The sequence below is a fragment of the Drosophila suzukii genome, chromosome 3, assembly GCF_043229965.1.
Source record: "Drosophila suzukii chromosome 3, CBGP_Dsuzu_IsoJpt1.0, whole genome shotgun sequence".
Taxonomy (NCBI): domain Eukaryota; kingdom Metazoa; phylum Arthropoda; class Insecta; order Diptera; family Drosophilidae; genus Drosophila; species Drosophila suzukii.
In genome coordinates this window covers 86,695,019-86,707,391 of record NC_092082.1, presented here as the reverse complement: position 1 = coordinate 86,707,391, position 12,373 = coordinate 86,695,019, and the positions used below count along the sequence as shown (strand labels likewise).

The 12,373-nt window shown below is 41.5% G+C and overlaps 2 protein-coding genes and 1 long non-coding RNA gene across 3 annotated transcripts; 1 reads left to right on the top strand and 2 right to left on the bottom strand.

Moving 5' to 3' along the window:
* The first annotated feature begins 5,620 nt into the window (after positions 1-5,620).
* On the top strand, positions 5,621-6,670 carry LOC108020805 (uncharacterized). Its single transcript, XR_010654352.2, has 2 exons — positions 5,621-6,027; positions 6,257-6,670. It is a non-coding gene; the product is annotated as an uncharacterized lncRNA (long non-coding RNA).
* A 1,268-nt stretch (positions 6,671-7,938) lies between these two features.
* LOC108020784 (uncharacterized) lies at positions 7,939-8,752 on the bottom strand. The gene has a single exon (XM_036818619.3). It carries the CDS (start codon positions 8,745-8,747, stop codon positions 8,109-8,111), a length of 639 nt encoding a protein of 212 aa, XP_036674514.3. The 5' UTR covers positions 8,748-8,752; the 3' UTR covers positions 7,939-8,108.
* Positions 8,753-9,035: 283 nt separating this feature from the next.
* LOC108020802 (uncharacterized) lies at positions 9,036-9,666 on the bottom strand. Its single transcript, XM_036818628.3, has one exon. It carries the CDS (start codon positions 9,645-9,647, stop codon positions 9,036-9,038), a length of 612 nt encoding a protein of 203 aa, XP_036674523.3. The 5' UTR covers positions 9,648-9,666.
* Between the last annotated feature and the right edge of the window lie 2,707 nt (positions 9,667-12,373).

The following is a 12,373-nucleotide window of genomic DNA, read 5'->3' as shown; positions in this document are numbered from 1 at the left end:
CAAGGGAAGTTGTAGACTCCATGATGTTTTATCTAAATTGCTATTTTATATTAAGCATTTAAGCCCGTATTTAATTGTATTTTATTAATCATAAATATTCTTAAACAGTTTATTAAAGATATCAGGAAAAGCAAATATTCAGAATTATCAAAAAGTCTAAGTATTTACTTGTTAAGATTTTTGAGGGAAAAACATAGTAATTTTTTAGATAATGTTTTCATCATCATTTTTCCTTTATCACCCAGTTTGTCTAAGACCAGAAGGTCTAGTCGATAAGTGGGACAAAGTTAAATAAGTCAGATGGTGGGGCCATTTGGCTAATTGCACGAACGTGCGGCCGTTGCTCTTGACTCCGTGGAAAGTATCCAGGGAGTCCGGGACCCAGACTTTGGCTAAGATGGGGAAAACGACCAGGGGAGTACAAGAGTCCTCCAGATGCTCCGGCAGACACTTGGCAGCCTATCCCGGCGAGATCCCGCGACGCAGTCACGTTGAGTTAACAAAACTGATATAAATTATGAGCCCGGCGTATATTTTACACAACTGTCAGCACAGTAGCGCCACTAAAACATATTCAGCTTCTAATTTTTTGTGCTCCTCGGACGCCGAACTTCTGGAGGCGCCCGTTCGCCAACTTTATTCCCTGCTTCGACAACTTTGCGACATGTTGCAGCCGCCGCGAAGGCACTCGGATCCTCGGGAGACGTCGCGCCACGATATGCTTCCCTGGGCAATAAATTCGCCACTCGCCCCGGCTGCTCGGCGCACCTTCAACTCCTCCGTTCCCATCGAAATCCACGCCCACAGGACAGCACATCTTTCCACGTCTTCTGGCACGGCAGCCACATCCTCATCCACATTCGCAAGTGCTTCGCTTTCGCATTCCGCTACTCCACTGACTCGTCTGTATTCTGCACAGTAAAAATGGTTTGTATTTTCAAAAATTTTGTTTCTGAATCTCGAAAATATTTTTACACATACTTAGAAATCTTTTATTATATTTAACATCGAGTTCTTAAATAGTAGAAACATCGCCAAAAAAGTTCATATTTTCTGATTTTAAACTGTTATTCTTATACACTTTACCTTTAAATATTATTATTAAAAATTAGCTTAACCCATGTGTGAGTTAAAAAAGTATTTTTTTAAATATTTTTTTTAAGTGTTCTTCTTTTTCTTCGTTGACTCCTACTTCAGTCAGTTCGTTTTACTGCTTTTCCGGCTGCTCCTTCAGCTCGCAGAAAAGTTTGTTGCCAAAAATTTGCCGCGATTGGGTGTGAAGTTGGCGACCCATGCCCAAGTGACTTGCCCACCACCGCCCCCGACAATTTTCCCCGTTTTCCCGCCCAACTCCACACCCTTTGCTGTCGGTCTTACAAACTCGCATATTTTGCCAGTGCGGAATACCTTAAGGCTTTTGGCGAGAATTTTATTTCAGTCGCCGTCGCTGCTGTTGTGGCAGTAAACATGCATGCACACACGACCCCACTCCGCCGTATAAAAGATACGGAGTGTTTTCTGCACTGAGAAAAAAAAAAAATAAAAGAAAAATAAATCAAAATAAATTTTAGCTAAATTTATTTCTTATAACTCAAGATAAAGTAGGCTATTTATCAGTCTATTAAAGTACAATTTAAAATACAAATTATTTTAGCTACACCTTTTTTTTTCTGTGCATATAGGTGGTTCGGTACACCTCGGCGGCTGGGCGTTTTGGGCGTGGCACTGGCGGTGCACACTCGAAACACCTTCCACTGCAGGAGGCAGTCAACTTGGCGGAAAATCGTTTGAAGCGCTTTGCACTTCGTCGACATCTTCTGCTTCCCGAGTTTCCCGAGCTTTCCCAGCTTCCTCGGCAGCTCGGAGTTGAGTGCAATGTGTGTTGTGCTGTTGTAATGTTGTACTGTTGTGGGTTGCATTGTTCCGCAGCCAAGCCAAAAACTTCAGCCTGAAGTTGACTATTTATGGCTTTTTATTTGCGGTCTGTCGCCTGCGGCTCGCGATGATCATCACAGTCGCTTGAATTTTTGGCCAACTTAAAGCCGTGATCCATTGGCCAGAATCCACAGCGGGCCCATAACTCGTTTGAGGGGTGCACGCGTCAACAAACTGAGTGTGACAAGCGGGCCAGAAGACGCCGCCTCGCCATGGCGTCTAGTGGCCGGCATTGCACCTTCCGGTACCGGTTTTCCACTTCCTCCGACTCCTCTGGCGGCTCTTCATCCATCTCCACCCCCTCCCATCAGATTCGCCCAGCGGAAAACACATCCGCCACGCACGCAAAGCCGCCCACCCACCAAACAAACACCCACCGACAGCCGCAAACAAAGACAAACGCCACATGCTCAACCCCAAACTTTGATAGTCGGAATTCTAGTCTACACTGAAAAAATAAAGGTAATCAGATGTAAAATTTCCTATCTAAAATATTAAATTTGTTTATATATTGATTTAAAAAAAAAAAAACACAATTTAAATCAAGATTGTTGGTTGAATAGTGTATTAATTATTATTTAAATATAAACACTACAGAAATGAAGTATTTATGTCGTTGTTCAGGTACCAATTCCTTTTTTAAAAACCATTAAACATTTTATTATTTTGTTATCCTTATATTCTACTGTATTTTTCCCAGTGTGGCGCGGGTTGGCCCGTGTGAGGACCCGGCAATCAATCCAAATGATATACACATTTCAGACTTGGCTCAGTTCTCGGCTCAGCTCTTCTCAGCTCCGCTTGGCTTGGCATGTTTGCTCGGGGCGGCGAGGGGTGAAAGATTTGATGTATTTGACAGATAGACTCCGTCCGTCGGTGATTTTTTACGGCCGGAGAGATGGCGGTGTGTGGTCTGCGAACAATATGTCTCAGTCCCGGGCAGAAATGGCGTGAGCAATGACTGGGCGGTCAACGGGCCTAGGGATTATTGATATTTAAATGGCAGCTAAGCAAATTGCCAGCACGAATGTTTGCCCCAAAAAATGTGCTGCCAATATGTGTAAATTATGCATATAAATTATGCTAATACGGCACAGTGGAAAAGTTATAGAGGAAAATGTAGTTTAGCCAGGGTAATATTTTATAGTCTTAATCATTTAGTTCCACCAGTAAGGTAAATAGCTATAATAAATTATATTAAATAAGTTCTTATAAATAACTGGCTATATCAAGAGCTTTGATTTTGTTAAATTTAACAAAGTAATTATTCTAACTTTTCTGTTGCTTTAGATAGAACCAACAGTTTTTGAACATCAAGTGAGGAGTTGACTTTTGGCTAAATTAAAAATGCATTATACCCGTGACGCCCGGCACTCGACAGAGAATTTGGCTTAATTCAATTAAATAATGTGGAGCAGCTGTCCCGCGATCCGTTTGACGCAGTGCCATCATCCGACCGGGCACACTCTCATCTAATTAAAATAATGATTCCCCAAACCACCGCCTTGTTTTCCTGCGGAAATATTTGCGGGGCGTGGCATGGCGATTGCCTTGGACCCGGAGTCATCGGAGCCGGAGTTTCCGGCCAAGAAAGAGCGGCGGCGGCATCAGGGCGTAACGAAATGCGCATAAAACAGGGCGAATTTACAGCCAGAGTCCTTCTTAATGTGCCATGGCGAACCGCAGGACACTGCCTGCCAGAAATCAGACACCAGTCGCACTGGGGCTGCTTTTTTGGGCGGCTTTTGGCCTCATTCCGAGCGTTTATTCATTGTGCCTTTTAAGAGCTTCCGTTTCGTCACGCATAACGCTTTCGAACGACAATGACACGAACATCAAAATCATCAGCATTATCTGCACAGCCACACGGAACAAGGACTATGGACTACGGAATACGGAGCAGCGACGGGAGAAAGGAGAAAGGGGCACAGTGTCCGGAACAAGGGACGGGGTTTCGATCTGAGTGAGTGTCCATGAGAAGAGGAGCTTTTAAACGCCCGCAATCCAACTACAAAATGGAACAAGTCCTGGGATCAAACAGAGATGACTCATTTTCCAGGGCAAAATTATGTTTAGAGGACTTTTTCCCTACCAAAACTTTTTCTAAAACTAGGATTGTATCAAACTAATTTTATCGTAATATGATATGTAAAGAAAAATGTATTATAAATTTCCTATTTTGAAAACTTATAACTTATAAGAAATATTATTCATGCGTCAGAATCTTCCTTATAATATCTATAGATATTATCTTGAACTACACTGTCATGTTAAGTTCAGTAGCACTTTGGAAAACACATTTTCTTTTTATGAAAAGTCAGCTTAAAATAAAAACCTCGCAATAATAAAATCCTGAAGAGTAAATCTTTGATGGTATACCTTTTTCTTGATTTTCGAATGTCTTTTCCATTTGGGGAGCATAAAGCTGTCATCACTGGTGTGGGGTTTTCCGCTCCCCGTTGGCCCCGACTCTGGTTTGGCCAATGAGTGAGGTGTTCCTGTCCGGCGCTCCTTGTCTGGCCATGTTTGACAACATCTAGGCAAAATGGCGACGTCCTCGTTGTCGTTGAGGTTCCTGCATGACATGGCGTATGCGTAACGTGCTAGCGTTTACGAGCGTGTTTTTATCGCAATTGACATCATCCGAGGCTCTTGTAAACATTGATGCATATTTTAATTTAATGCTAAGCACAACTATAAGCACATAAAATTTCATTGCACTCGAACACTCGGACCGAGCAAATAAATAAACATGCAAGCGAACACAAAGGGACTTTCGTTGGCATAAGCAAACAATTTATATAATTACCCGCACAGTGGCTGCGCTTAACTGATTGCTTTATTATTTTTTCAAGTGTCGTGTTTGCCGTTTTAATTCCGACAACAATACGGCCGTAGCATAAATATTTACGAGCGGCCTGAGCCAGAGTCCAACATCCTGCGAATCTCGGCCATAGTAATAACAATAATGGCTACAGAAAAAAATAAAATACTCGGCTTAAACACATGCAAATATTATGGCAGATAAATTTGTTCACATCATCAACACATTTACTGGGCTACTGGTAACTTAATTACACATGTAAACAATTGCATCAATAAGGCAATAAAAAGAGCTGCATCTGCTGCTGATTGGATTGGGCCAAAACGGTTGGCCAACAGATATGCCGAACGATTAAGGCCCGAATCTTCAATCGCAAGCCAAAACCATGTTCAGTGAGCACAAATCAAAGCCAAGCAATTATCGGAGAATATAGTTTGGAATTTAGGGGGATTCCGATTTATATGTGGATTGCTTCTCAAGAGCAATCGGTGCAGATGTGAATGAAAATCGCAACATTTTAATGCCACTCGACTTGCAGCGAAATGAGCAGTGACTGCCAGCGGATTTTTGTAATTGCCACTTGTCGTGTAAATAAAACGAGTGCCACTGTCATGTGCAGCGTCCTTTTTTTTTAATACGAATATTACAGCTCTCGCCTTTTTTCCACATTTTCAAGTGCCGCATGTTCAACTTTTTTCGCCAGGTGCATTGACGCATAAATTCCAGCCATACAGCAGAGTGTCCCAATAAATGCGATTGAAAGTGGCAATGTTGCAACTTGAATGATTCCATCCTCGGCTATAAATAAACTCTTTATGCGAGCATTAATAAAAAAAACAAAACCGGACCACTAATCACTGCACTGATTTATTTGAATCTGCTGCGGAATTTATGACAAGATTTGCCCTGCCAAACCAACCACTTTCAAATCCATGTCTAATTTTAAATGGAAATGTTCTGCCCCGCAAACAAATCAACTCAAGTGAATCGAAATGAGTTTCGGCTGATTTTCCCCCTATATATATATACACCTCCAGATTTCAGTCTGCCAAAGGCTGTGACATTTCATTCGCCGGCAATTAGAAGCCAATTTCACGCGTCGCTCTCGCAGCGAAACCATAAATTTCGCCCGACACTTGTCCGGCTGAAAGCGACTTAAATGGTTTAAGGTATTACCACGAAGTCTAAATTTTATTGGTGGTGGGAAAAGAATTTAAATTTGAAATAAGCGTTTAATACTTCTGCAGGCCCTTCGATATATTTTGTGGGTGAGAGAAAATTATATGAAATAGTTTTTAAAACTTAATAAATTTTTAAACTGTGTGGTATGAACTTGTTTTAGAAAATCCTCTGAAAAAATGTAATGTGACCTTATTTTCTTGAAAAAATGTATGGTGTTCTTTCTAAAAACAAGTTGGCAGCTTTTTGAGGTTTTTTTTTTTGCTTTAGAGCAAGCCTTTCCTGAAAAATCAGTGTAGTTTTATCTACTTACTTTAGTATTCTAATTTTCAAACCTGGAAATGGCTTACCCATCTCGAAATCTTGACGATATCTTGGACGGCGTGAAAGAAGATCCTAAGCATTTGCGCAATCTATCAAACATCTACAAGTTGGAGCTTGAAGTGCAGAAGCGCGAGTATGGTAAAAGGGAGGATGTCAGCCACTCTCGCATCCTGTTGAGAGAAGGTCCTGATATATTGGCTGCTTATAAGAAGGACCCCGTAACTCTTAGGTATTTCAATGAATGGGCGCCATGGACGTTTTACGGCGTACCTTTTGCCAAAGAAAGTGAAACAAATATTTGCGATCTAAGTGCCTACCTAGTAATTCCGAAAAATCCCGATTTGAAACCAGAATCTACATACAAAATGTAAATTTAATTTTGCAATAAAATATCCTTTGTTGCCTTTGCGGCTTACAGGCTTTACCAGTTAAGAAATCAGACCAATTGCTTTGGCGGCAATTAAGGCAGTCATCGATTAGGCCATCAATCATATTAATTTTGAGAGCATGACAAGATGCAAATGCAGGCTTTGTAAATTTCTATATTGCACATTTGCAAAAGACGACGTCTCTAAGCTGGCAAAAGCGCAAAAGCAAATCCCCAATTGGGCCAAAAGTCAACTGAAATAAAACGGAAATCGCATTCGATGGCAAGAGACAGTTGATGGCCATCGGATCATTTTTCACTTCATTCATAAGCCGGGAAACGTAATTTATGATGGGAAATTCCTAAGACGGAGCAGCAGGCGATAAATTTACAGTTTGCAAAACGTTATTAATTGCTAATTACCTCCGAACATGATTAATATCCTCCCAGCCGCCGCGTCCTTCTCCATATCTCAGTATGCCCATTGATGTGGACTATACACACAGAGGCAAAATATGATATTAGCAGGTATTAGAGTTAATAGCACTTCAAACTGGTGCACTAAATTCAATATATTTGGATTGACTTAGTAATCAACAGTATATAATATCAAAGTTTGAGTAATTATGTTATATTAAAACTACTCCCATGGGTTATTCGCCATATAAGTAAAATATTATTTCCCTGTGTAGATGAAAGACATCGCAGTTTCCACTCGATCCAAGCGCCAGCCACGTGTGACTTTCTTTCGGGCGGGCCGAGCGTGAAACTGCCGTGTAATGTAATTATTGCAAAACTATTCATCATGTTTTGGGCCCCGCCCGCAGTGAGCAGCAGCCACTTAGCCGCCGCGCCTGGGGTCTGTCAAACGCGGCGTATGAGCAATGTGGCCCCAAATATACAGACACACAAACACTCACAGGCTCCCAAACACTCACAAACACACAGCCGTGCGAGGTTAACTAATTAGCATGTCAAAGCCATCCATATTGCCATACCGAAGCCGTTTCAAAGTGTTGCCTCCATTGAAAAGAAAAGCCAACCCAAAGGCGCAAATCCCATTTAATTATGCTTTTATATTCATAATCCCCTGCCATGTTTTCAGCATAATGTCATCCTTAAAGGGACACCCACAAACACACACACACACACACACGCTCATCTATCTGTTTTGATTAATCCTTTGTCAATGGCTCGGACTTAAGGCGAGCAACTAATTTGCTCTCAATGGGCCCCAAGAAAGAGCCTGCTGTCGTAAAACAAAACGACCCAAAACACAATATAAAATTAAATTAAATTTGTCAAAGGCTCGATGGCGCAGGACCATTAAATGTCCTGCCATATGTGAGGGTTGTTCACAATGCATATATTTGGGGTAACTTAATCCCTATTGGCTGCCAAAGTGGGCAGTAAATCGGGCTTAAATGAAATTGATATAGGCATTTATTTAGATTATTTTTATTTTCAAAACTGAAAGAACTAGCTAGGTTCCTTTCCTTCATGGCGGTGTCTCAATTGCAGTCCGTATACGTGATTCTTGTGCTCGTAGTTACCAGTTTTACCCTTCTTTCGATGGCATTGTCCATCTGCTCCAAGGGATTCATATGGTCGACACTTGCGGTAGGTTCGAAGCAACCTGCCCGGCAAGATATAGTTCTTACGTGGACGATTGTGGCCCGAAATGGGGGGTCCTGAGTAGGGAGCCCTCTTCTCCTTGGCCTCTTTGACTGGTTCCTTGTAGACGCCTGGTGCCTCGCCGAAATTGGAGAACACCACATGCTCGCCATTCAACATGCTGTGGTGCACTTCCGACCTCGCCATTTCCCTGCGCGGTGGAAATGCTGGCTTTGAGCAGCCAAACGGCGTCCTGATCTCGTGCTCCTTGCACTTCATTTCATCCACCAGGCCAGCTCTCGCCTTTGCCTTCTCGAAGCCCTGATCTTTCCAGGATCTCAAAATAACCCGGTTCAAGAAGTATTCGCGATCCACGCAGCCATTTTCGGATAGGATCTCAGTGGATTTGCATTGTGATGCTGCAGCTTTGGAACCATTTTTAAGGGATATTAAGAACAAACTGAATATTAAGAATAGTCCACACCAGCTTCGTTGAAATTGCATCTTGGTCTAGAAAACTTAACGGACTAAAATATATATTCTGAAGAAAATTAAGTGGAACAATGCAAAATGTAATATAAGTAATTCATTTGTCTTGCCCTACCAATAATGATCCATTTTATGTGACGTAATTTAGTATACAAAATATTATGTAATTGTAGAATACAAGAGTAGATATATGAATCATTCTATTTAAAGCCAAGTAAAAATTTGTTTTTTAAAAGATATAATTTGTGTTTTGATAATAAACCATTTTTTTATTGCCGAACTCATAGGATATTTTTTACTTTTTTACGATTCTGTTGAGGTTGTTTCTTCAGACTTCTCCTCCTTTTTATGATGCTTCACTGCACGCCTTTTTTGGATGCAGCGATTCCTTCTTCCGAGGACCTCGTTTGCTCGGCACTTGTGTCTCCTTGTTCGAGTTCTTCCCGGTAAAAATACGTAAGACCGTGGACGATTGTGCCCAGTTATCGGTGGCTCAAGTCCCCGTTTTCTGCGCTTTCGAACGGGTTTCGGTTCTCCTTCTTCCTCTGGGTGGTGTACCTTAAAACCCGCACCATCGTGCACCACCTTACTGTTTTCCAGTCTGCTGTGGTGCACCTCAACCCGCTGCAATACCCTGCGAGGGGGAAATGGGGGCTTGGAACAGCCAAAGGGCGTCCTGATCTCGTTCTCCTTGCACTTCATTTCATCCACCAGGCCAGCTCTTGCCTTTGCCTTCTCGAAGCCCTGATCCTTCCAGGATCTCAAAATAACCCGGTTCAAGAAGTATTCGCGATCCACGCAGCCGTTTTCGGATAGAATTTCTGTGGATTTGCACTGGGTTGAAGCGCCTTGTATCGCCTGCCGCATTAAACTCAGCATAAAGCTCAGCACAATTAAGCACCTTTTTTTCTCCATCCTGTGACTATATTGCTGCAGTACTCAAACCACACTACAATAAAACTTGACTAATGATTCAGGCATAAAGAATGCATTATATCATGGTATAGGAAATCAATTTGTCCTACCCCAGCGTGATTTTTACTATTAAACTGCGTTTATATATTCTTTAATTTTCATTTTCAGTTCCATAAACAAAGTTTTTACTCACCAACATTATAGATTTCCAGTAGTTGGTAAAATATTAACTGAAATCAATTTGAGGACAACTGAAACTTTCAAGGTGCTGCTCAGTCGGTTGTTCCTCTGCGTGGCTTGTTGTTTCGATGTGCAATCTCAATTTCCCCCACAATAAAATTAATGTTTTACGTAGCCAATTCCGAATCGTTTATTTCACATAAAAATGCGATAAATAAGCGGCGTATCCTGTGCGACGCCGTCGAAGACGCCAAGGATAAGCCGTTGTTGTTATTGTGCGTGGGGGGGTACGGGGTTCGTTCTCCTTCGAGTGTTGTTGTCCTTGTTGTCGGTATTTTACCCGTTGCGCACCTCCAGCATCGTGTATTTATAGCGCAAACAATGCAAAGGATGTTGTGCAAGGACATACGCGACGGATTAAGGAGGGGCTGGGAGAGGACGTGGAAACTATGGAAAAGGGGGCTTACGAATAAAGCGGCACCACGCCCCCAACTTCTCTACATTTCGCAGCCCTTTTCCTTTGACTGCTGGTTAAAAATAAAGAGGGAACCGCATCGAGACCAGGAGACAAAAGATTACTTCGTGGACCTCTTACCCAACGAAAACTAAGGGGAAGGTGAGGTGATGATCGAAGTGAGGAAAACTCTTATAAGGGATACAGGAATATATGGGGTATTTTATTGGAATAGAGGTTATTGTATTGTCATTCTGATAGAATTTTATTAAATAATATGCTCAATTTAGTATTGTAATCGGAATATCTTTATATCTTATAATATCATTTTATATCTCATTCCTTATTGGAACAAGATAGAATTAGAATGTTTCACTACTAAATATACCCCCAAAGGGTATGAAAATAAAAGCACCTTTAAAGATATAGCACGAGATGGAGTAATAAGGAGAGTGCGACAACAATGGCGGGCCACGTGACCCCGCCGAAATCCTGGCAACCCTGGCCACCCTGGCAACTCTGGCTCCCGCTTGCGGGTCCTGTTAAAAATTTCATGTTAATGGCCACACGAAGATTCGCTCTTAACCCTTTAGCCCCGTGGGTGTGGGTGTGGTGGTATGTGTGTGGGTGCGCTGGTATGGGTGGGACTTTGAGTGTGTGCGGCTGTATCTGTGGCAGCGTGTAAGTGTGCGTAACAGGTCATTGTCCCAGCGTTTTTCGGTCGCACCTTTATGGCGCGGACAAGGCAGCTTATTTCCTTTGGCTGTCCCTTTTGCAAATTTCATTCCACCCGGTGCACACGCAACCAACGTCTTGGTCCTTTCGTCCTTTTCCACCAGAAGGGAAATTGCTTTAATTAAGGATATCTTGTGAAATGTTTGCTCATATTTATAACCCCGTCGCGTCGTTTCGGTGGAAAGGTGAAAACTGTACGGTGAAAACTAGAAAAAGGTGCGCAATCAAAGGCGGAAAATCGTTAGAGAATAAAATCGATATAACAAAGCGGCCACAGGAGAGAGATAGCGAATGAAAAGGGGGAAAGCGAAGCCAGGGACATAATGCGCTTTTCTCGCTGTGGTTTGTTTTCCTTTTTTTTTTGCTTTTTCTCCTCCTGCTGAAGGACCTGCGGACATTTTCGGTTGCCTTCTGTTTTTCCAGAGGTCCTTTGACTATTTGCCATCTTGCCGGCTTCATTTGTTTGTGTTGGCTTGTCAGCGTTCTACGCTGAGCGCTTTGGGTATTTCGCAGGGATAATAAGATAAAAGCTTTAGTGCCATTCGGGCCAAGTTAGTTAATTGCGTGAATGGCATTTGCGCCCTCATTTTATTCCATTTTATACTGCTCTTATTCCGATTGAATCGTGCAACCAAATTGGGTGATTAGCAACTGCAGTTCACCGACTATAATCCCCCAGATTTTCTCCCTCCCCATCTCCATTTCCCCAGTCTTCAGTTTCCTCGAGGCAGTCAGTGGAGCTCTACCGGTGCTCATCTTTTATTCAACACGCAACAATGACAAGTAAAATTTCACCAATGGAGCACATGAAATTCATGCAAAACACTTTGATATTCATATAGTTGAAAATACAGAGACAAAATCGCATGACAAAAGATTCCAATTTAAGAATCATTTGCAATTAACTACTATTAATTCTAATACTTTAAAAATCAAAGCATGTTTTTATTATATTTTTAAAATAGTAATAAATTTAAATTGAATAAATTCAAATAGATTTTTCTATATTTTAGGGATATATCCCAGAAAACTTATCCACTTTTCTAAACTTCTTTCTTATATATTCACTAAATTAGACAAAAATAAATATAGTGTAGAACTAAACATAGTAACTAAGGGGTTTTCGGAAATATGTTTTTTTTTAATTGATGAAGTTTAAATAGATTTTTCTAAATTCGGGATATACCCCAGAAAACGGATCCACATTTTTGAAGACAATTTTTCAAATATATTTTATTCACTGAATTAGAAAAAATATTTGAAGTGTAGGAAAAAATCTTTCCCATCTCCATTAATGGACAATTTTTTCCAGTGTATACTATATATGTGTGGTCTGCCCAGAGTGCTGAGGAAAAAA

Coding starts and splice junctions, on each gene's coding strand:
- LOC108020784 (XM_036818619.3), bottom strand. CDS start 8,747: ATGCAATTTCAACGAAGCTGGTGTGGACTATTCTTAATATTCAGTTTG.
- LOC108020802 (XM_036818628.3), bottom strand. CDS start 9,647: ATGGAGAAAAAAAGGTGCTTAATTGTGCTGAGCTTTATGCTGAGTTTA.